The 24148-nt window shown below is 48.6% G+C and overlaps 1 protein-coding gene across 1 annotated transcript in view; it reads right to left on the bottom strand.

Moving 5' to 3' along the window:
• Nucleotides 1-24148, bottom strand: part of CREB3L2 (cAMP responsive element binding protein 3 like 2) — a 126372-nt gene that overhangs the window by 20755 nt on the left and 81469 nt on the right. The window contains exons 3-8 of the mRNA XM_049893912.1: nucleotides 15994-16169; nucleotides 12835-12922; nucleotides 6632-6816; nucleotides 3976-4122; nucleotides 2309-2367; nucleotides 486-554 (exon numbers count right to left, since the gene is read on the bottom strand). Of these exons, the coding sequence (XP_049749869.1) occupies nucleotides 486-554; nucleotides 2309-2367; nucleotides 3976-4122; nucleotides 6632-6816; nucleotides 12835-12922; nucleotides 15994-16169 (724 nt within the window). The remainder of the gene's footprint in view (nucleotides 1-485; nucleotides 555-2308; nucleotides 2368-3975; nucleotides 4123-6631; nucleotides 6817-12834; nucleotides 12923-15993; nucleotides 16170-24148) is intronic.

Below are 24148 nucleotides of genomic sequence, written 5' to 3'. Positions count from 1 at the left end.
CTCCTTGTCCACTTCTAAAGTCTGACATCATTTTCGGGAGAATCAGGCTGACTGTTGGCCTGTTCTCCTCCAGGCCTTTTCTTTCACCCGTGTAACCCTCCCTGTGAGGATCAGACTGTCCACCCATCCTACAGCTTACAGAGGACTTAAAGAGCATGCGTGTGTGTGCATGTGTACGTGTACATGTGTGTGCATCTGCATGCATGCATGTGCTATGTGCATCCACATGGATATGCTCATGTATGAGCATGTGTACATGCTATGTGCCTGAATGTGTGTACACGTGCAGCCTGTGTGCATGGACATGTATGCACGTGCACACACATGCACGTGTGTGCAGCCTGTGTGCATGTGTAGCAGGACAGCTGGGCGGAGTAGAGGCACCCTGAGCACCGGGCACAGCTGCACTCCCCATGTTCCTCCATCTTTAGTCACTGTTTCCCCACCTTCCAGAGTCACCTCTCACTCCAGCTACACTTACTTACCTGTTGGTGTTCTCCAGAACCTCCACCTTCTTCCGAAGCTCCAGGTTCTCAGTTGAACAAGACTCCACTCTACAGGGGAGAGAGAAAGGAGAGAAGCAGCTACTGTCAGTAGCGCACAGGCCAGGCCAGGAGCTGGGCTGCAGGTTGTGGGGACCAGGGAAAAGAGAGGGGATCAGAGACTCCGGGTAGCAGAGAAAGACCCTGGTCCACCTGAGGTGGGAAAAAGGGTGAGGAGACCAGAAAAGAGAGCAGGGGAATTGAGTATAAAGTACCTGAAATGGACAACAAACAGGGATGGTATAAAATACAAACCTCTCTCTGAGGGTGTCACAACCTTGTTTTCTTCCACCTAACGCCCACCACATAGCTCCTCTCTACTATGGGGGTCCACTGATAAGGAGCCATGGGGTGTGGGGGAAGAAAAGAGCAGGATCTAGGATAAGAACCCGGGATCTCAAGACAAGGAACCCAGGTACTGAGCCTGCATACTCCATGGAGCCACGGAAGAGCTGTCATAGAAACTTCTGGGCCCTGGATGTCTGCAGAGAAGGATGGAGCACTGTGGGGCCACCGAGTGCTACATGAGTACCACCTAACCTGGGTGAGACAGAGAGCCAGCCAGGACCCACTGCACCCACCCTTCCCAAGATACACCTGAAGTTTCATCTCTGGGCCTAATTCCATCTTCAAATAATATTAGCTTGTCCGCTGGAAAATTATTTTCTAGCACTAGCATAAAATTGAATTGAATTTATATTTTGCGAACACCCTATTGAGATCCCAGGTTTTTCAGGAGACCAGAGTCACTTCAAGGGGTATTGCAGAGCTAAAAACCAAACCAGTTACGGTTAACTCAATCCAGACTCACGGCGACCCCACATGTGCACAGCAGAATGGCGCTCCATAGAGTTTCCAGTGGCTGATTTTTTGGAAGCAGTCTGCCAGGCCTTTCCTTCCAAGGAGCATCCAGGTGGACTCGAACCCCCAACCTTTCAGATAGCAGCTTAGTGCATTAACTGTTTACGCCGCCCAGGGACTCCAGGATGACTTACACCCATTGCTGTCAAGTTGATTCTGACTCATAGAGACCCTATAAGACAGGGTAGAACTGCCCCAAAGGGTTTCCAAGGAATGGGTGGAAGATTCAAACTGCCGACTTTTTGGTTAGCAGCCGAGCTCTTAACCACTGCACCACCAGGGCTTCTCACACAGCTTATACCAAAATACCAAACCTGTTGCCCTAGAGTCGATTCCAACTCATAGTGACCCTACAGGACAGAATGGAACTGCCCCATAGGGTTTCCAAGGAGCAGGCTGGCAGATTCGAACTGCTGACCTTTTGGTTAGCAGCCAAGCTTTTAACTACTACCACCCAGGCTCCAGTATGACATACAGTGGACAGAAAATAAAGAACGCTAACCTCACTCATTTCATTCCCCGTCGGCTTTCTCGAGGGTGTGGGAAGAGTGAGGCTAATAGAAACCAATTTATAGTGTTGCTCCTTTCGGCTGAAACAGCCTCTCCTGCAGGGAGCCCCAGGAATGTGTGTGGATTTTAGTATTTGTCCCGGTTTGAAAGGCAGCCTCAGTGATGTTGGCTGGGCAAGTGTGCTGCAAACATCTAGCTCGCCTGTTTTCACTCCTTGCCACACTTAAACGCTTTCTCTCCAAACAACCACTAGGGGGCAGGCAAGCACAGCCGATAAACCAACAGGCATGACGGTGGCCAGCAAGGTGCCAAATTGCTGGGGGAAGCAGATCCTCCCCACTCTCATCTCTCTACATGCTGCCCAAAAAACCCAACCAGTCTGGCAGGAGGCTTACTTTTTCTCCAAACTGTCCATGTATTCTTTCTTCTTTCTCCTGCTCTCCTGGGCAGAAATCTGAGGTAAAAGGGAATAAATAGAAGGATTAGTTTGCAACCATGTAAGCAAACCAGTTACGTGTAAAGGGCACCGAGGTCGTTGGTTCGGAAATCACTGACACCCGCTCACTTCTGCGACACGCGCCGTTTCTTTAACCTGCGGCTCATCCACTAACCCCCAGTTCTGTGCCCATGGCTTCAACCTGTGTACACCCTCACCAACTCTCCGATACAGGGAGTCCCCGACTTACAGCGTATCTGAGTTACCACGAACCCCGTTTTTTTTTTGGTACATCTTATCCTTAGTAACAGGTACTATATACTATGTTGTACCGTGTAATCTGCTGAGGTTATCATTCCCAGAGGTTCAGTCACATGTTCAAAGATCGGATCTATAAAGATACTGATAATAAAAGGCAATAATAATGAAAACTAAAAAAAAAAAGAGGTATTCCCGCTTTTGTCAGAACTGACTTATGATGGGAACTACCTGTAAGTGAGTGTAAGTGAGGCCCCCTGTGGACACAGCAGGTCTGTGTCATTTCACCTCTCCCACTTCAGCTAGCTTGGCTGTGTCCGACCCATTCTCCTGATTCAGGGATTCCTTTTCCACACAGTCACGGGCATGTGCATAACGGCAAACAGGTCCAGCTGAGGTCAGCCAAGGCCAGTTCACTAGTGGCTAATTTGGTGTTCACGGATCAGAAATACCGAGCTTAATGAGAACCAACGGTTTACAGGATGAGTGGGCTTGGTTATACGTTAAAACCCTGCCTTTCTGCGCCCAGTGACGAGTTATTGTGTAACTAAGCCCTCTGCTTCTTCCCCTCTCTGCAGCCTCCGCCCTCCGTGGCCTGGGCCTCCACCACACCAGTGGCCCCACTGGCCTGCTAAGCACTCCAGGAGCTCAGGTAGCAGACCGTGGAGCCCACGGACAGAACAGCGGTCTACAGAATTTTGTTTTTCACCACAAACCCCTATCAAGAAAAAGAAAAAAAAAGAAGCAAGCACTCCCAATGTCCTTTTATTTATTTATAAATCATACGTATGGTTACTACAGGAAAATACTGTGTACAATCAGAAAACAATTTAAAAGGCCGAGACTGTAAAAAAATAAACAGAAACAGAAGCTCTAAATATTTTCCTCTCAGACCCTGGTGGATCACCCGGGGCTCCACAGGGTACTGTTGTTGTGTGCCGTCAAGTCGATTACAGCTCACCGCGACCCCAACTGACAGAGTAGAACTGCCCCTCTGGGGTTTCCTTGGCTGTAATCCTTAGGAGAGCAGGTCGCCAGGTCGTTCTCCCAAAGTGTGGCTGGATGGGTTCGAACCCCCAACCTTTGGGTTAGCAGCCAGGTGCTGAACCAATGTGCCACCAGGACTCCTTCCATGGAATGGAAGTCCACTGGCCTAGAGAGTGGACAGACAGATGGACAGGGCGGGAGAGAGATGGTGGCCTTCCTCCCTGACTGTAACTGTGCCCTCCTCCCTGACAAGGGCCAGGAAGCGCTCTGCATGGGCCCCCCACCATGGCCAGTGTGGGTCAGTGAGTACTATGCCGAGATGTGAACTCCATTCTGCTCGCTGCCTCTGCTCACAGCTGAGCCTAGCGCTGAAGGACTCACCTTATTCTTGATTTTCCTCCGGATTTTCTTCAGGGCCTTCTCCTCTGACTTGGTTAGGGGCAATTTGGTGGGGATGGGGTAGCCCTCGGCGATCAGAGTCCTCTTCTCCTCCTCCGTCAGGACCAGTGGGCCCGACCCCTGCAGTTTCTGTGCAGACCATGGAGAAGAGGGTCAGCGGGGCCAACAGGGCATACGAAGAACCATCCCCCATAGGTGACTGGAATATATCACAGTTCAGCAAATGGCTCAGGGACAAAGATGTCCCATCTGCTTTGGGGGAGCAATGGGGGCTCTGAAGTGGAAGCAAAGATGGAGAAGACACTCTCGTGTGAGCGTTAGCAGTCAAGGAAGAGGGTGATGGAGTCTCCATTCGCTGCTTCCCAGAAAGGGCCCCACCAGCTAAAATGTCAAAAGTAGAAACTGAGAAGTCATTTCTCACCACCCAGAAGTTTCCTGACCTTGGAGTGAGGGAGAATTCTCTCGGCACTCTGCTTTACAGACAGTTCTGCTGTCCCCTTCTGCAAACCCAGCTTTGTGAGGTGCTCTCCACACACTGGGCATCGCCTCCACTTACGGCCAAAGACCAGGGCTCCCAGGCCCCACCTCAGGCACTTTCTATGCAGGTCTCTGGCCTCCCTGCAGCCCCAGATTGTCCATCCAGGTGAAAACCAGAACTCAGGCTCATCTCTCGCTAACCCATCACAGAATGAAGGGTTTATTGTGAGTCAAACAACCTGAGTACCTACTGTATATGAGCCAAAAAAAAAACTAAACCCGTTGTTACTGAGTCAATTCCAACTCATAGTGACCCTAAAGAACAGAGTAGAACTGTCCCATGGGATTTCCGAGGCTGTAATCTTTATGGATTATGAATCTACCATGAATTGCCAGAAGAACAAACAAATCTGTCTTGGAAGAAGTACAGCCAGAACGCTCATTAGAAGCAAGGATGGTGAGACTTTGTCTCACGTACTCTGGACATGTGATCAGGAGGGACAGTCCCTGGAGAAGGACGTCATGCTTGGTAAAGCGGAGGGTCAGCAAAAAAAAAGGAAGACCTCAACAAGGTGGATCGACACAGTGGCTGCAACAATGGCCTCAAACATAGCAACGACTGTGAGGACGGCGCAGCACTGGGCAGTGTTTCGTTGTGTTGTACACAGGGTTGCTATGAGTCAGAACTTTCCCGATGGCACCTAACAACAACAAATTTTACGGAAGCAGACTACCGCATCTTTTTCCTGAAGGGCAACTGGTGGGTTTGAACTGGCAACCTTTCAGGTAGCAACCAAGCTCTTTAACCACGGTGCCACCAGGCTCCTTTACTACGTATTAGCTCCATGCTAACTGTCCTGGAGGAAGCAAAACCATCCCGACTCTCAAGTTGCTTATGACTGAGACTCTGAGACTGCACTGATGCTCACGGAAGGATGAGAGCAATTAAAGGCTAACCTGCGTAACTGCAACTCAAGTCACACTGAAAACCTCGAGGAGAAGAACACTTACATGAGTCTGTGTGGTATGGGAAGGCTTGGGGTAGCAGTAACACTTGAATTGCGCCTTTTGAAAGAAAGGGGATAATTCACATTCAGAGACCAGAGAGCAATGGAAGCTGAGGGCCATACTGTGAGAAGTAACTGGAGTCAGTCCTCTGCCTAGAATGGGAAGGGCGTTCTCGAAGCAGCAGAGGCTTGGGCCACACGGGGGACTGGATGTATTAGGGGTTGACACCAACAAGTGACAGGGCTGCAGAGCAAGGGTATGAGCCTAGAAGATTCACTCCGTAAGTGATGTGGGAGTGGACTGACTGTGGGAGCGCACACAGAGATACAGGATGAGAGCTGTCACAGCATCCAAAAGGTGAGGAGTCAGGTTAGAGATGAGACGGTCAGAGAGGTGAAAAACTGAATTTCCTCATCCTTGGCGATGGTGGTATATGAAACTGTGACCGCTGATCTAGAACTTTCTGGGACAGCCTGAATCCAAGTTTTCAAAATTATTTCACTGATATGAAGCTTTTATAGAATTTTTTAAGCATCTCATTTCATTTCATTTTGCTCTTTATAAATAAAGTTTCGATTCTAATGTTATCATTTTTAAGACTTCAAAGAGATCAACTCACTCTTCAGAACAATAAAAAGTTAATTATCTATTCCTGCTTTTTGTTTGGGAAGTGGTGCCCTTACATAAGTTGGGATGAATGACGACTGGTGACGTCTCACCTGAGCCCATGGGTTAAGACTGGTACCACAGGCGCAAAGGAGTGGAAACTAAATTTGTTGGGCTTTCAGGCATCAAAGGGTTTTATATCAGACGTTCGAATTCATCAGATTGCTTATTTGAAAAATAACTGTTTCTTCTATTATAGGTCATAAAGACCGCCTAAAGTAATGGCAAATATTTATAATTTAGAGGAGAAAGATAAACAAAATGGGAAAGCTGTATCCCTCAGGCTGACAGCCATGTAAAATGAAGCTATGACTCAGAACTGGAGGCGTGCAGACGAAAAGGGAGTGAGCTGCGTTAGCAGGCAAGACAACTGCCAGTTTTTACAGAGCAGAAAAACTCTCAAAGAAGTAAAAATCAAAGCACCCGGGATGCTCCCCAAGACAGAACGGAGAAGGCGGACGTCCAGAAGTGCCAGCCAAATACTCACATGTGGGGCGGTGAGGAGGGGAGAGCTGGAGAGGGAGGAGGGTGCCCGCACCCCGGCCCGGGCAGGGCTGGGAGTCTGCGGTAGGCTGAAGGGGTGCAGGCGCGGGTTGGGGCTCAGGCTGCCCTCCGAGTCGCTGCTGTGGCTGCTGGGAGGGGTTGGCGGTAGGTGCAGGTGGTCCACGGAGGCTGGAGAAAAGAAAATGCAAGTGTCCATGAATCAGCAACAAAGAGGTACCTCGTTGTTGTTAGCTGCCATCGAGTTGCCTCTGATTCACAGCGACCCCACACACAACTGCACAAAACGCTGCCCAGCCCTGCACCAACCCCATGATCAGTTTCTGGCTGGACTGCTGTCATCCGTAGGGCTTTCACTGGCTGATTTTCAGAAGTAGGTCCCCAGGCCTTTCCTCCTCGTCCGTCTGAGTCTGGGAGCTCCACTGATACCTGTTCAGCACCATAGCAACATGCAAGCCTCCAGTGACAGCAGGTGGTGGCTGCCCATGAGGTGCGCTGGCCAGGAATCTAACCCCCATCTCCTTCGTGGAAGGTGAGAATTCTACTCTAAACCGCTAACACAGGGATGGTGGAACTCAGGAGAGCTCACCAAAGAATGAGGAACCTATGTGAGCTGAATCAGATAGGAGTATTCCTCAACATGGACTCTAGCCAATTGGACTAATTTTTCAATTTAATCCTTTCTTTAGGGATAACAATAAAAGTAAATGCCAAGATCCAGCAATACAGGTAGCTCTCCACAATGTAAGGTGAAGTGGGGGGCCAGGGAGGATCAAGGCACAGAGCAGTGAACAAAGCCGTCCTCCTCTTCTACAAAAAGGCAGACAAAGAGCAGACTCATACTTGCTGGTATCTGCGTAAAGAAACCCCGGAAGAATGTACAAGAAACTAATGAAATGTGCTCTGCAGGGCAGGAGGAAGCGTAGGGAGATGGCGAGATGCTGGCAAGCTTCTTCTCTGCATTCCTTCTGCATAGCTCATGCACTTTGATTTGTAAACCCCGCTAATGGATTCTTTACAAATAGCGGCCCTGGAGCTCCGGTAACTGCTTCTCCAGGTCTGCAGGCATGTTGGAGGCGGCCAGGTGGGGTGCCCGGCGTCTTCACTCAGAAATGCCCAGTCCTCTTCAGATGGGGGAGTGGGCACTGGGAAGATAAACACAGGCGTGGAGGAGGTCCCCTCCGCTGTCCCTAGGTAGGCACAGCCTACCCTGCCGGGCCCCCATCAGGTACCCCAAGGCAGCAGGGATGCCCTCAGCATGGAAGAGGTCCCCTCCGCTGTCCCTAGGCAGGCACTGCATACCCTGCCGGCCTCCATCAGGCACCCCAGGGCAGCAGGGATGCCCTCCAAGGTAGAGCCCAAATCCACTCAGCCTGGAACAAGAGCTCTGGGGCCCCACCCTGCCTTCTTGGAAAAGCAGGCTTTCTGTTCAGCTGGAACTCCTTGTGAGAGCCGGCCGTGATTCCCAGTCCTCACCCCAGCCCCTCTGGGTCCCCAGCCCACAGAGCTTTCAAGGCTACCCGGCACCAGGCTGGGGCCTTGATGGTTTATAACAGCTCCTGCGAAGCTGGCTCATGCTGGAGACCGTGTCCAGCCTCAGTACTTCACTTCCACGTCTCTTCCTCCTGCAGAGACTGCCAGAGGCATCGGTGACCAAAAAAGAACCCACTACAGTGGAGTCGATTCTAGCTCACAGCGACCCTATAGGACAGAGTAGAACTGCCCCACAGGGTTTCCAAGGAGCACCTGCTGGATTTGAACTGTCAAGCTTTTGGTTAGCAGCTGTAGCTCTTAACCACTATGCCATCAGGGTTTCCCACTGGTGACAGGAGGGGCTTTCTGACAACAGGACCCAACTGCTGACCTAAGGGAGTCCCTGGGTGAAGCAAACATTTGGCACTCAAGTAACCAAAAGGTTGAATGTTTGAGTCCACTCAGGGGTGCCTCCGAAGAAAGGCCTGGTGATCTACGTCCAAGAAATCAGCCACTGAAAGCTCTACAGAGCCAGAGCGGCAGGGACAGGGTCTGGAGACCACGATTCCAGGGGACATCCAGGCCAACTGGTGTAGCAGAATGCACTCAGGAAACGTTCTGCATCCCACTCTGGTGAGTGGCGTCTGGGGCCTTAAACACTAGCAAGTGGCCATCTAAGATGCATCAATTGGCCTCAACCCACCTGAAGATGAAGAACACCAGGACACAAGGTAAATATGATCCCAAGACACAGGAAGGGCCACATAAACCAGAGACGACATCAGCCTGAGACCCGAAGAAACAGACGCTGCCTGGCCACTACCAATGACTGCCCTGACAGGAACACACAGAGAATCCCCTTTGGAGCAGGAAAACACTGCGAGGCAGACCTCAAATTCTCCTAAAAAGACCAGACTTAGGCAAGGTCATGGAAGCTCCATAGACACATCCAAACTCCCTGATGGACCGAATGGCCAGGCTGAGGTCTGTGGGGAACATGATCTCGGGGAACATCTAGCTCAGCTGGCATAACATAGTTTATAAAGAATATGTTCTATATTCTACTTTGGTGAGTAGCGTCTGGGGTCTCAAAAGCCTGTGTGCGGCCATCTAAGATACTTCACTGGTCTCACCCCTTCAGGAGCAAATGAAAATTAAGAAAACTAAAGATACAATGGAAAGATTGCTCCAAAGGACTAGTGGACCACATATACCACGGCCTCCGCCAGGCTGAGTCCAGCACAACTAGATGGTGCCCGGCTACCACCACTGACTGCTCTGACAGGGATCACAATAGAGGGTTCTGGACAGAGCTGGAGAAAAACGTAGAACAAAATTCTAACTCAAAAAGAAAGACGAGACTTCCTGGCCTGACAGAGACTGGAGAAACCCTGAGAGTGTGGCCCCCGGATACCCTTTCAGCTCAGTAATGAAGTCACTCCTGAGGTTTCACCCTTCAGCCAAAGAATGAACAGCCCCATGGAACAAAACAAGACTAAAGGGGCACACCAGCCTTGGGACAGGGACTGGAAGGCAGGAGGGAACAGGAAAGCTGGTAATATAATAGGGAACCCGGGGTTGAGAAGGGAGAGTGTTGATATATCGTAGGGTCGTTAAACAATGTCATGGAATAACTGTTTGATGAGAAACTAGTTTGTTCCGTAAACTTTCATCTAAAGTACAATTTAAAAAAAGGAGGGGGGAAAAAAAAAGACCAGACTTAATGGTCTGACTGAGACTAGAGGGACACCAAAGGTCATGGTCCCCAGACCTTCTGTTAGCCCAAGACTGGAACCATTCCCGAAGCCAACTCTTCAGACAGGGATTGGACTGGATTTTTTTTTTTTTTAAAAGACAGAAAATGATGCTGGTGAGGAATGAGCTTCTTGGCTCAAGTAGACACATGAGACTACATGGGGAGCTCCTGTCGGGAGGCGAGATGAGGAGGCAGGGGGGACAGGAACTGGTTGAGTGGACATGGGGAATACAGGGTGGAGAGAAGGAGTGTGCTGTCTGTCACAATGTAGGGAGAGCAATTAGGGTTACATAGCAAGGTGTGTGTAGGTTTTTGCATGGGAGACTGACTTGATTTGTAAACTCTCACTTATAGCACAATAAAAAAAAAAAAACTCACAGAGCACAGTTCTACTCTGCCACGCACGAGGTGACCCTGAGTTAGAACTGGCTCAACAGCAACTGGTCTTTAGTTTTAGTGACCTAAGAAAAATGACCCCGCCATATTTGCCCCTGCGGGTGACCACAGGGTACAACCAGATGGCTGTCGCATCACAGGTGGTGGCCCTCCCTAGCAGCCCTCCCCTGTCCACAGCACTGTTATTCTTCCTTCTTCTCTTAGTATCTCTCTCTCGCGCGCGCTCCCTTGCTCTCATTTTAACCCTCTCTTTCTCTTTTTCCATAAGGGGTACATCTGCCCTGCTGTAGGGTTTTCCAGGCTGTCATCTTAATGGGAGCAGATAACCAGGTCTTTCTCTCACCAAGTGGTTGGGTGAGTTCCAACTACCCATCTTTGGGTTAGCAGCTGAGCCCTTAACCATTGTGCCACCAGGGCTCCTTATGAGCACTTCTAGAGCTAGGGGATATTCCAAAATAACCCTGTGTACCTCTATTCCCAACACTCCTGCCAACAGTTTCAGGTAGCGACAGAAGGTAAGTATGTGCCTTAAATTCGTACCTGTACGGCTGGAAGAGGGAGTCACTAAGATCTTCCCAATGCCATGGATGCCTGTGGTACATTGTGTGATAAAAGAAACAGGAAGCCAACTAGCCAGCTAGGGACTCAGGGTCTGCCATGCTGTGCTGGGACATTGTAGCCTACAGCACCTGGAGCTCAAATCATTCTGACCCTTTTCTCCTTCCCAAGCACAGGGTGCCCCACAGCAGAGTGAAATGGCGTGGCAGGAAAAGTGAAGCAAATACGAATCTCTTCTTTCCTGCAGATGAAGGCCCCTAACCTGCCCACAGGGACCTCAGTCTCAGATTTCTAAATATCCTTTGAAATGCCATTCTCAGGTTGCTGAAAGGGCTGGGGACAATGAGCGGCTGTGCCTAGAAGCTCTGATGCATTCAGGAGATTGAATTTCCTTATCTCTGTGGTTTATCCAGGATAACTGGAAGGCCCGCCATCTGCTTGACCCTTGAAGCATTTCTCCTCCAGTGACCCTGGATGCTGAAGTCACCATGGAAGACCCTGCCACGGTTAGGAGACTTTTTGCAGCAGATTGTAACATAAACAGGCAAGATGCATTTGGCATCAACAACAGGTATCATCCCGGGTACAAGGAGCGACTTTCACGCCATGTACAAAGCTTAAAGGCACGAACATCAATCACCCAGAGCAAAGGGTACTGTCTCAATATGGACTCCAGGCAATATTGGAAATATTTTCAGTTAACCCTTCTTTACTGATAACGAAGTCCCTGGGTAGTGCAAATGGTTAATGCACTCAGCTGCTAACCAAAAGATTGGTGGTTCGAGTCCACTCAGAGGTGCCTTGGGCGACAGGCCTGGTGATCTGCCATTGAAAATCAGCCACTGAAAACCCTGTGAATCAATACTGGGGAAGCCAGCACAACTCATACCAGGAAAGGTCATGGAAGCTCCACAGACACATCCAAACTCCCTGAGGGACCGAATTACTGGGCTGAGGGGACATCTAGTTCAATTGGCATAACATAGTTTATAAAGAAAATGCTCTACATTCTACTTTGGTGAGTAGCGTCTGGGGTCTTAAAAGCCTGTGAGCAGCCATCCAGGATACTCTACTGGTCTCACCCCTTTGCAAGCAAGAAAGAATGAAGAAAACTAAAGATACAAGAGGAAGATTAGTTCAAAGGACTAATGGACCATATCTACCACAGGCTCCACCAAACTGAGTCCAGTATAATGAGATGATGCCCAGCTACCACCACTGACTGCTCTGACAGGGATCACCATAGAGGGTCCCGAACAGAGCTGGAGAAAAATATAGAACAAAATTCTAACTGAAAAAGAAAGAGCAGACTTGCTGTCCTGACAGAGACTGGAGAAACCCTGAGAGTATGGCCCCCAGACACCCTTTCAGCTCAGTAAAGAAATCACTCCTGAGGTTCACCCTTCAACCAAAGATAGGACAGGTCCATAAAATAAAACAACACTAAAGGGGCACACCAGTCCAGGGGCATGGACCGGAAGGCAGGAGGGGACAGGAAAGCTGGTAACAGGGAACCCAAGGTCAAGAAGGGAGAGAGTGTTGACATGCTGTGGGGCTGTTAACCAATGTCATAAAGCAATATGTGTACTAATTGTTTAATAAGAAACTAGCTCGTTCTGTAAACCTTTATCTAAAGTACAATTAAAAAAAAAATTAAAACCCTGTGGATCACAACCGTCTCATCCACAACCGACACAGAGATGGTGCAAGACCAGGCAGCGTTTTGTTCCACTATGCACAGGGTCACATGAGTCAGGGGCCGACCCGATGGCAACAAAAACAAAAACAAGAACAAGAGTAAAACTAAGACTCAGCTGGCAAATTTAACATGTGCAGACACAGGGACACAAGATTTGCCTTTCGGAAGTTTTATTTAACGTCGAGGTTTTTAAGAACAGAGCTGCTTCCTGAAGAAAGCCACACCTGTGGTGTAAACTAAACCCCTCGCTCTTCAGATTGAGCAGGTGCACCCGACGACCAAAGAGGAAGCGAGAGAACAGACCGACCTTCTTTAGAGGAGAAGTTGAGGAACTGATCCACTTCGTGAGGCTCCAGCTTAATCGTGGGGATAACGGTCTGGCACGAGGAGTCGACCTAAAGAAAGAATTTCAGACATGACTTTCAGCTCTTTCGTGCCCGGCGGCACACAGAGAAACGTGAACCCTTTCAGCCTCTGGGGCTTATTGGGAAGCTGCTGTACCACGGACAGAGCGTGCTGCCTCGAGGCAGGGGGCTTTTATGACTGTTTGAAACTGAAGAAACAGGTGTGTGCTGCAAAGTACTGTTTTTACAGGGTATTGTCTGGGGTGTCTGAATTTTTGGTAGGAAAAATAGAAATTTTGAAAAGGTTATTTGTTACACATGTGTACCAACAGACCCCCGGTGGGGACGCTGGGATATAATTATTGGTTCTTCATGCGTACCACTGAACACTTAGGGTAGGCTTGTGGGAGGGGGCAAGAAAAAAAAATCTGTACTACCTGCCAAAAATTCAGACACACTCAGTGATTCTCCATGTTTCCATCAATGAGAACACATGGTGTCAACAAAAAAGTCAAAGCAGAAAATAACTGGGTCACCGAAGGGTTAACACAAAGAACAACGGGGAAGAAACAGGCTGAAGAGCTCCTGGGTCATCTGCGTCTTCCTCTCAGAAAGCCTGGCTTCTCTGGGGCTGCTTCCTGGAAGGGAAGTCACCTCAGTCTGTCACCCTCCCCTCGTCTCCGAAGCCTGCAACGCCCCTGATGGAACCCTAACCAGATGCACCGAGTCAGCTACGACTCATGGTGGCCCCGGGGCGTGTCGGAGTAGAACTGTGCTCCATAAGGTTTTCAATGGCTGATTTTTTTTTTTTAAGTAAACCACCAAGCCTTTCTTCTGAGTGTTTGTGAGGGGACTCGAACAGCAAACCTTTCAGTGATGGGACCTTATAAACCCTAAAATGAAAAACCCAAGGCTCACTTGTCAGTGCCTCTAACTATTGTTTTTATGGTGACATAAAGGTATTTTATCCTGAAATCTTCTGGTAAATTTTGTAAAGGGTTTTTCCTGCACCAGGGATTGGGTGCACCAAGCCATGTCATCTCTAGCTTTCTAATGACTGATGACATCTAACCCTGACGTACCCCGTAGGGGAAGGAGAAAAGCATCTGGCCCATAGATAGGTACCAAGTCCATGCCCCTGACCTGTGTTAGTCACATACTGTAGGGTAATACTATTCAGCTATACGCATCCCCTCCCTAATGGAATCAGCTTTGCTCTTCCCCGAAGCATGCTGGGGATGAATTCGGGATGGACTTGGGCTAAGGTACAAGGCCGGAAGTGGACTGACTGGGCCAAGGCCAAAGAATGCCTCAGTAATGGGAAGGAAAACATCTGGGCCTGGACATGAAGTCCCCAGGAACACTGACTGCTCGAGGACATGAGAGAAAAACAATAAGCCTTGGTCCCAACTGGAATGGTATATAGGCTTGTGTCCCTTGCTAGGTGGTTGCGGAAAATACTCCAGCCAGCCGCCACTGGAGAGCAGCTACTTGCCCATTTCAGTAAGTTGCCCTGAATAAACTCATTAATCTGGAAAGGGCTAGGGGTCAGTTCTGCAGATTATCTGCCAGCACGCACAGTGAGGGTCTTTCCTTGCTGGGGCTGTCCTCTGACACATAGTTAAAAATAAACTGAGCTAAAGTCCTGTGGGTGAGGTAAACTGTGAACACAGTTGCTAACGAAGGTTGGTGGTTCAAGATCACCCAGAGGCACCTCAGAAGAAAGGCCTGGAGATCTACTTCCAAAAAACCAGCCATTGAAAGCTCTGTGGAGCAGGGTTCTATTCTGACACACATGGATGCCATGAGTCAGAGCTGACTTGATGGAAACTGGCTTAAAGTCCTGTGGAACAAGAAGACTGACAAATACCCCAGGAGCCCAGCCCAACAGAGAGGCTCAGGTAGCTATTGGGAAAGGAACTCTAGTGGGCAACTGTAGAGATCTTTTGTCTACCACCCTTCATCTTCTACGTGAGTAGAATGTGGAGAGCACCAGAAGATCTGTGAACCCTTCCCAGACAGGCAGACTACCATTCCTGTCAGAGAAAATCTGACTTCAAGAACTTTAATGGAGTCGCTGTTTATAACTCCAGGCTCCGGACAAAAGGAACCTCAGACGGGTTTCCAACCCCTGTAAGAAAATGGATAACTATGATTCTGCTGGTCCCCTCCAAATGCTGCAGGAAGCAGAACTACAGCCTTGGAATCAAGCAACGGAGAACTTTCTGGTTTCTTACGGTAAGCTTTCTGAGATAAACATGCACAGATATAGAATAGTAAGGTTTACCTTTCAGATTTTTTTATATAACATTAAAATGTTTGAGAACAGAGCTACTTCCTAAAGCAAGCCGTGCCTGTGGTGTAAACGAAATAAAAATTTCTGAGATCCTTATGAAAAGCTTTCTTTGGTTTTCAAGGGTAACACAATAACAACTAGTCGGGTGGGTGGCCCCTGAATTACGTAAGGGCGACCCAGCTCTACAGAGGAACATAAACTACTCTGAAGGAACTAGCATTCCCAACAGCCAAGCAGTACTTCTCTGTACAATGCCCAGAAGCCACGATTGTGTATTCTTCAGAACAATTCCCTTCCCACTGGCTTAAAAATCAATCCCATGGGGAATATCTTTTACCAAGGATATTCATCATCTGTGCTTTTAATTTCATAACAGTGATCAAAGAAATAATGAAATCTGCTTTGCTACCAACTTATCTGGGCTGTGCTTGTAAAGGCAGTGATGGAATCGATGCAGAAAGAAGTCCACATTCTCTTGAGTAGACAGACAGATAGCTGCAACAGTTGACTCTGACTCACGGTGACCCCATGTGTGTGTCAGAGTAGAACTGTGCTCCATAGGTTTTTCAGTGGTTGGTTTCTCGGAAGTAGATCGCCAGGCCTTTCTTCCGAGGCACCTCTATGGATGGACTTCAAACTCCAAATTTTTGGTTAGTAACCGAGCACTTTAATCATTTGCACCACCCAGGGACTCCATATATTGATATATATAAATAGAGATACATCTAGACAGCCGCTGGCTCCAGAAAGATTAAATGCCTTACTGGAGAACAAGAATCTCTATCTTTAGACCCAACCTCTTTATACGGAAGAAAATTGAGCATACCCCAGCGTTCATTTCCAGAGGGGGCTCCTCCTTTTCCAAAGGAGTGGAGATGGCTGTGATGGTCAGCGTGACAGAGGGGACAAGTCCTGGAGGCGGCTCATCTGTGATCGGCTCTGTCTTGATGGTCGTTGAAGAAAAGTCTGTAGACAGGAACCATTTTTCACTTTCCACTTCATCTACGGGAAAAAGACAGGCAGACATGTGAGCTTGCTCAGAGCACCAGGCAGAAGTCCAACCAATGTCCACTGGCTCTTCTCCTCAAAACAAGCTCCCACAAAGGGGAAAGAAATAAGAAGCATATGAGAGAGGGGAAGATGAGTAAAGACATGACGGACGAAGCAAGAATCGACATTTGCATCTGCTTGAGTGAGTATGCCTGGAAAACTCTGGAAAGAAACAGAAAAGAAGGAAACATGGCTCTCTGGGCAGGCCAGAAGGAGGATGGGCGGGTGGGGAATGGGATGGAAGGGAGAATGTATACCTTTTGGTTTTTAAGCCAAGTGAATGTAACTACTCAAAAATAAGTTAACAATACATTTTAAATCAATTTAAAAATAAGAAAGGAGCAAATGGTTGGTACCCAGGGCCCCAGCACCAAAGATCTAAGGCAATGGTCAGTAGGTTTCCATCTTCCTCCCCGTGCAGAGTTTTTTATTTCCCCATTTTCCCTTCTCACTCCATCTTCTGTCCTCCCTATGCCCCCGCCTAAGCCTTAAACCTGACCCAGGCTTCCTGATCAATGCACCTCGTGCGCACCCCGACCCGTCTGTCTGTGGAGGCTTGAGTGTTGCTGGGATGTTCAACAGGTTTCATCGGAGCTTCCAGACTCAGACAAACCAGGAAGAAAGGCCTGGTGATGTACTTCCAAAAATCAGCCAGTGAAGAACCTCTGATCACGACAGTCTGATCCGAAATCGCTCAGGACCAGGCAGGGTTCCCGTCCGTTATGCACGAGGTTACCATGAGTTGGAGCCGAGCTGATGGCAGCTAACAACATCAACAGACTTCCAGAGACTTCACCCAGCACTCTGGGAAACCTAACAGGCAGGCAAAGCCGCCCCACTGCTGAAGTGGACTGAGAGCTCGTCCAGGAAAAGGGCCACCGCCTGGGCCTCACAGGCTTTTATTGATTACCACCGGCCTGGGGGTAGCAACAAAGCAACAGATGAATAGACTGAAGCACCGCTGTTACTGAATGCAGGCTCTTCTGGGAGTCTAACCTATATCATGTTATTTCTTACCAAATTCCTTTACAACAAAGAGCTCAGCATGAAGAGCCCTGGTGGCGCAGTGGGTAAGCGCTCGGCTGCTAACTGAAAGGCTGGTGGTTTAAACCCACCTGCTGCTCCACGGGAAAAAAGACCTGACAATTGGCTCCCATAAAAATTACAGCCTAGAATGCCGTACGGGGCAGTTCTACTCTGTCACATGGGGTCCCCACAACAGCTGAGCACAGCCCTGGCAAGCAGGCAGGAGAACAGGAAAGGAGAAGACAAGCAACAATTACCCCAAGGAGGCTGCAAATAGGCACCCGGCAAGAAAAAACAAGCCTGCGGCCCCCCAAGTCAGCATTTCTTACCTGACAGCAGTTTTGCTAACGCACAGCTAGAGTTTAGCAAAGACATGCCCCCGGCTTTATGAACACATTCAAGCGCGCAAACCACACGCTTATGGAAGCACTACTGGCCTAGGGAGCCAAAAGCATCCACATGATAAAATTATTTGACACACGAATTTGACTCTCATTTTCCTAGACAAAGTACTTAAAGATCTTCAGGAGCCCTGGTGGCACAGTGGGTAAGCACTCGGCTGCTAACTGAAAAGTGTGCGGCTCAAACCCACCAGCTCCACAGGCGAAAGCTGTGGCAGTCTGCTTCTGGGAATATTTACAGCTTTTTAGGAGCCCTATGGGGCAATTCCACCCTTTCCTGTTGGGTCCCAGGGATTGGAATCGACACACGGCAACAGGTTAAACATCATTCAGAGCTGCTGGGAGTGAGAGAAGGGTAGGTCCAGAAGCTAAAAACTGAAGTTCACAATTATTAACACTTTATTTTATAAGCAACTTCCTTCAAGCACAGAAAAAGTCAGATTTGCATTCACAAAAAAAAAGACCCTTAAGTCCAATTTATATGCAACTTAATGAATTATCCCAGCCCCAGCCGGGCTTGTTGGTGGAGAATGTTTTGCTTCTAGAAGCAGTTCTCTGTTGAGAGGGTGGTGTGAGGGACGAGGGTCTACCGACAAGCTCTCGGCTCCACTGTAGGGCTCCACTGCAGGACGCCCTGTTGTGGGGAGGGCAGGGAACAAAGAGCTTTCTGATGGAGATGGAGGAGCAGACCACGCTGAGCTGGCTGAGCAGGCTGAGCCGGCGAGGGATTCCGCCAGCCACAGGGGCTCTGTCTTATTTAGCGGACAGGCAAAGCACAGGTAGATGGCTTTAACCAACAGAAACTTACTCTCACAGTTCAGGAGGCTAGAAGTACTAATTCAGGGCACCTCAGGGGAAGGCTTTCTCTCTCTGTCGGCTCTGGGGGAAGGTCCTTATTATCAATCTTCCTGGGTCTAGGAGCTTCTCAGCACAGGGATCCCATGTCCAAAGGACATGCTCCACTCCTGGCTCTTCTTTCTTGGTGGTAGGAGGTCTGTCTCCTCTCTGCTCACGTCTGTCTTTTGTATCTCAAGAGAAATTGACTCAAGATACAACCTAATCCTATAGATTGTGTCCTGCCTCGTTACCGTAACTACCTCTAATCCTGCCTCATTAACATCATAGAGACTAGGATTTACAACACACAGGAAAATTACACCAGATCACAAAATGGAGGACAACCACACAATACTGGAAATCATGGCCTACCCAAGTTAACACACATTTTAGGGGGACAAAGTTCAATCCACAACAGGCACCCAGCACAGCTTATAGTGACACAACTGGACCAAGAGTCAAAAGAAGATTCTGGCACCTCTCCCAAAAGGAGCTGAGGAACTAGAAGACTCTGTCACCTAAAAGGAAGACACATTTGAGGGAGGGCTGGGGACAAGAGAGCACAGATCATGCTTTCTCCACTCAGCCACCATCTGCTGATGCCTCTGTGGACCCTGAGAAACACTCACTTCTCCAAGTCAACCACACGTACACACACCCTGTCCCAGCTGAGCAAGAGCTGTCCCTGGCTGAGGCTGGAAGTGGGGGGGGGGGGGGAAGGAACGGAGCCTCAGCACATATTAACATGAAAAGGAGGCAGCATCCCAGAGAACAAGAGCACAGGATCCCCAGGGAATCGAACAGCACGCGAGAACCCCTGGCCTTTTTCTTAAGATTGTTGTAATAAAACATAAGTCACAAGGCAAGCAAAGGAAAATGCAATGGCATAAATACAAAATTAAAGGTTGTAAAAGGAATACCACAGGTAGATATGGCTTTAACCAACAGAAACTTATTCTCTCACAGTCCAGGAGGCTAGAAGTACTAATTCAGGGAACCTCGGGGGAAGGCTTTCTCTCTCTGACGGCTCTGGGGGAAGGTCACATATTCATGATATAGATCAACACGATTTATATTCTTAACACTCAGTGACCATTGCTACAGAGGTACAGCCTACAGTTATTGCTGTATTAGGGAGTGGGGGTGGGAAGGACCAGCTCCAACACCTCACCTACGACATATGTGAACTCTTCCCAGAGTAAACAGCAGGCGGCAGCAAAACGAGAAGAATGGTGCGAGACAGTGTGGGAGCCGGCCCACGAAGGGAGAGAGCTGAGCGCCTTCAAGCAAGAGGCTTCCTGGAAGAGTGAGGTGCCTCCAGCCACTTGTTGGCAGAGCTAGGCTTACTGACCCACAGAGCAAGAGAGCTGGGCACCTCTGAGCTGAGGCCTACTGGCAGAGGAAGTACCTCCGGGCACTTATCAGTAGAGTTAAATACCTTTGTAACACTTGCCTGAGCAGGGCAGAAGCCGGGCTGCGCCAAAAGGCCTGAAGGGCTGACAGACCAAGGAACTAGGAAGCAGAAGCTGAAGAGACAAGGAGCATGGGAAACAGAGCTGCCTCAGTCTCAAAAGGTAGGGCCATGACCTCTGGGGTCTCAAAGGGTGGGGCCATGGCCTCTGGGGTTTCAAAGGGAGGGGCTGTGGCTTCCTAGGTTTCAAAGAGTCAGATCTTCACCAACTCATTTCTGGAGTGTGGGGCTGTCATTTACAAGGACCAGGGGCATGGGGCCAGATCTGCTGCCCAAACCTAAAAGGGTAGGGCTGCCATGCCCAAGGAGCAGAAGAACAGGGCCTGTGAGGGCCAAGGGGCTAGGGTCGTGTTGCCACTCAGTTGGACTAAGACTGAATTGCATCAGTGGCTCCAGTTCTTTACTTTTCCCCCCTGCATGTCCTTTCCACATGGCTTTGCGGAGCTCTCCACCCACTGTGGGCCAATCCCTACCCTGGGCTGCGCCATGTGATTTGTTTTGTGCAATGGATGTTAGCTTCTTAACACAAGTACAGTCTTGAAATGCTCTTGCCCTACTGGACTTATGCTCTCGTACTTCTGCCACCACCATGAGAAGGATGTGCCAGGATAACCCACTGGTCCCCGGGGAAGGATGACAGACGCAGAGAACACAGCCACCCTCAGATGTGCCTCACCAAGATCAGCCAACCCTCAACCAGCCTTATTTAGACATGTGAATGAGTCTAGCTGAACCTGGCAGGATCACTCAGCCAAACCCCACCTAGATCAGCTAGCCCCCAGCCAAGAGGAAGACATGTAAGCTGCAATAATAAATGGTTGTTGTTTGAAGCTACCTAGTTCTGGGGCTGTTTGTTATGCAGGAACAAAACTAACTGATACAATACAGTTGAATGCATGAAGAGGAAATTAAATCCACCTATCAGAACCTACTGCAACAAAATTTGCACCTCTTTGCCAACGTAACTCTTCTAAACTGCCAGCTGTAAAACATGGCAATGAATTTTTGTGGATTGACAGGCTAGTTCTACCAGTTACAATATAAAATAAATGGCTTCAGGTAAAGAAAGTCAAGCCAGTAACAATAACTAGCTTGGTGAGAACAACATTTCAGTAGCAGCTGAAGTGAGAAAAGTGCTCTCATTCTAAACTACTGGCTGTTGCTTGTACTCTGTCCCCCAGTGGAAATAAATACCAATCAGAAAGCAAAATGACAAATGTAACCTATGAGATCATGGGCTAACAGGGTGGAGCGAACAGAAACGAGGAAAACATGTATTATCATTTTTCCACATGACCTTATTTTTACAGCTCAATTTACTGACAAGAAGACCAGTAGGGCCACCATGGCTCAGAACTGGAATGATCCCTGTGATGTTTGAGTTATTGCCCAACTACAAAAGCCGAGAGTCAGGGGGCACTCTACAATCCACACCCTCTAATTTCTAAAACTTAAAGCTCATATCTGAAGAGAGAAAAAAAAATATTTCTAAAAAAAAAAAAAAAAAACAACCAAACCTGTTGCCGTGGAATGGGTTCCATTTACACGCATTTTAAGTTTCATTTCAGAAACAAAAAAAAAGCATCACCCAGTAAGGGTGCTAGCGTAGACTGTGGGGAGTAAGAACCACCACCATGTCATGTGATTTCATTTAAACAGCTTCTGATCGAAGGTCAGACCCAACTGCCTCATTTCCTCAGCATCACACTTAGCTGTCAGCCAGAAAATAAAAACCAGGCCACTGTCTCGTGGTGATGAGCAAGCTTTCACACCCAAGGACAAAATGTACCAGCTGCGAGCAGTGGGGTTAGACATCAAGGTGGACAGAGAGACAAAGAAAGATAGTCAAAGCCAAAGCAGGGGCAACACCAGAACGTGGATCCTGAACCATTTCCGCGTGCCAAGCACAGAGAGCTGCATTAAAGGGATGGGATTCTCGGGAAGGAACAACAACCACCAAACACTTGAACTTTCAATTGTAGGTTGGCAGTCTTAATAAATAAGAAATATATATATGTATATTTTATGTATATATAAGAAAGGAGCCCTGGTGGTACAGTGGTTAAGCACTCAGCTGCTAACCAAAAGCTAGTAGGGTACAGCAGTTAATCTCCAGAGTTAAACTGCCAGTGGTGTGATCTTGTGCCTGTTGTTTAGGATACACCTCAAAAGGTTACTTTTAGGGTGAAATGTATTCATGCATGGAAAGCTTTTAGGACAATGTCTAGCACACAGTAAGCACTCTTAAATACATGTGTGTGTGTGTGTGTACACACACACACACAAACCAAACCCATAGCTTTGAGCTGATTCCAACTCCTAGCGACCCTACAGTACAGAGTAGGACTGCCTCATAGGGTTTCCAAGGCTGCCATCTTTCCAGAAGCAGACTGCATGTCTTTCTCCTGCAGAATAGCTGATGGGTTCCAACCGCTGACCTTTTGATTAGCAGCCGAGTGCTTAACCGCTGCACCACCAGGAAAGCATAACGTAATTGCAAAAAAGGGTAATGAATACTGAAATAGCATAAAGCCCAGCCCCAAGCTTCAGACAGGACAATGCTCCTCTGCTCAGCCTACCCAGCCACGGCCAGGGTCGTTCTTCTGCCAGGGGACCCAGCTACTCTGTAGGCAGATGTGAACGTGTCTTCCTTGCCTAGCTGAACCACCTCCTCTAAGGTGGTTCAAGGAATGCTCTCATCAACAACTCACACTAAACCTGCTGAACCTACAGCATGCATCCCTCTGGCCTCCCTTTCACATCCCACTTCCTCGGAACATTTCAACATGAAGACCGAAGAACTCCACACTGCAAAGCAGAAGCCCGAGTCACCTCCGACTCGTCTCTACCCTTTGCTCAGCACACCCGATCATGCGCCAATCCCACTGCGGGTTCCAGCTGAACATCCTCAACTCCGCTCTTTCATCCGTATCATATGCCCTCCTTATACACCTCCCCGCTCTGGCATCATCAGCCCTGAGACCTTAGGGTCTTCTGCTACCACGTAGCTATCAAACTGGGGTCCTGCCCTCCATCCGGCTGTCCCATTCACCCCAGGTCCCATTACACCTGCAGCATCTGCTCCTCGCCAGCTCACAGACTATGTTTCCACTTCCAACTCTGAACATAGCTCCATTGACCCAGAGTGTCAGTGCTGACCCAGCCATCCCTCATCCCCCTAGATACCCGGCTAGAGCAATCAGAAGGCAGATGAGCAGCAAAAACAGACCAGGCTTACTGGTCTGAGGCTGGAGAAACTCCCAAGAGTATCCCCCTCACCCAATACCCTTTTAACTCAGTACTGAAGTCACTCCCGAGGTTCACCCTTCAGCCAAAGATCAGACAGGCCCATAAAACAAAACGAGACTAAAGGGGCACAGCAGCTCAGGAGCAAGGACTAGAAGGCAGGAGGGAACAGGAAAGCTGGTAATAGGGAACCTAAGGTCAAGAGGAGGAGAGTGTTGACATGTCATGGGACTGGCAGCCAATGTTACAGAACAATATGTGTATCACTTGTTTAATGAGAAACTAGTTTGCTCTGTAAATATTCATCTAAAGCACAATTAAAAAAAAAAAAAGGAAGATGAGTAGAATTTATGCTCCGGCTCTACCCTCTCCAGGCTTGGAACCTCCATGGTTATAGTACCTAATTCTATCCTAAATAAAGGTACCCATGCATAGTGCCGGAGCCCTGATGGTGCAGTGGTTAAGCGCTCAGCCACTTACCAAAAGATCAGCAGTTCAAACCCACCAGTGGCTCTTCAGGAGAAAGACATGGCAGTCTGCTTCTGTAAAAATTCAGAAAAACAAAAAAGCAAACCCACTACTCCCCAGTGATTCTGACTTATAGCGACCCTATGGGACAGAGTAAAACTGCCCCAGAGGGTTTCCAAGGCTGTAATCTTTCTCTCAGATCAGCTGATGGGCTGGAACTGCCAACCCTTCAGCTAGCAGCTAAGTGCTTAACCACTGCACCTCTGAGGCTTCTTCTGTATAGATTACAGCCTTGGAAACCCTATGAGGCAGTTCTACTCTGTCCCATAGGGTCGCTACGAGTCGGAAGTGACCCAACAGCAATGGGTTTGGTTTTGTTTTTGGCGTGGGTGCTGCCAATGCTGTAACAGACAACTTCTTTATTAGCATATTTTGTGCCTATGTCTGCTGATATCGCTTATTATTTTTTAACTTTGTCGCCA

This window comes from Elephas maximus, chromosome 8 (assembly GCF_024166365.1).
Source record: "Elephas maximus indicus isolate mEleMax1 chromosome 8, mEleMax1 primary haplotype, whole genome shotgun sequence".
In the NCBI taxonomy this organism is placed as follows: Eukaryota; Metazoa; Chordata; class Mammalia; order Proboscidea; family Elephantidae; genus Elephas; species Elephas maximus.
The sequence above is the reverse complement of the archived record's forward strand: the minus strand, read 5'-3'. Positions and strand labels throughout refer to the sequence as shown.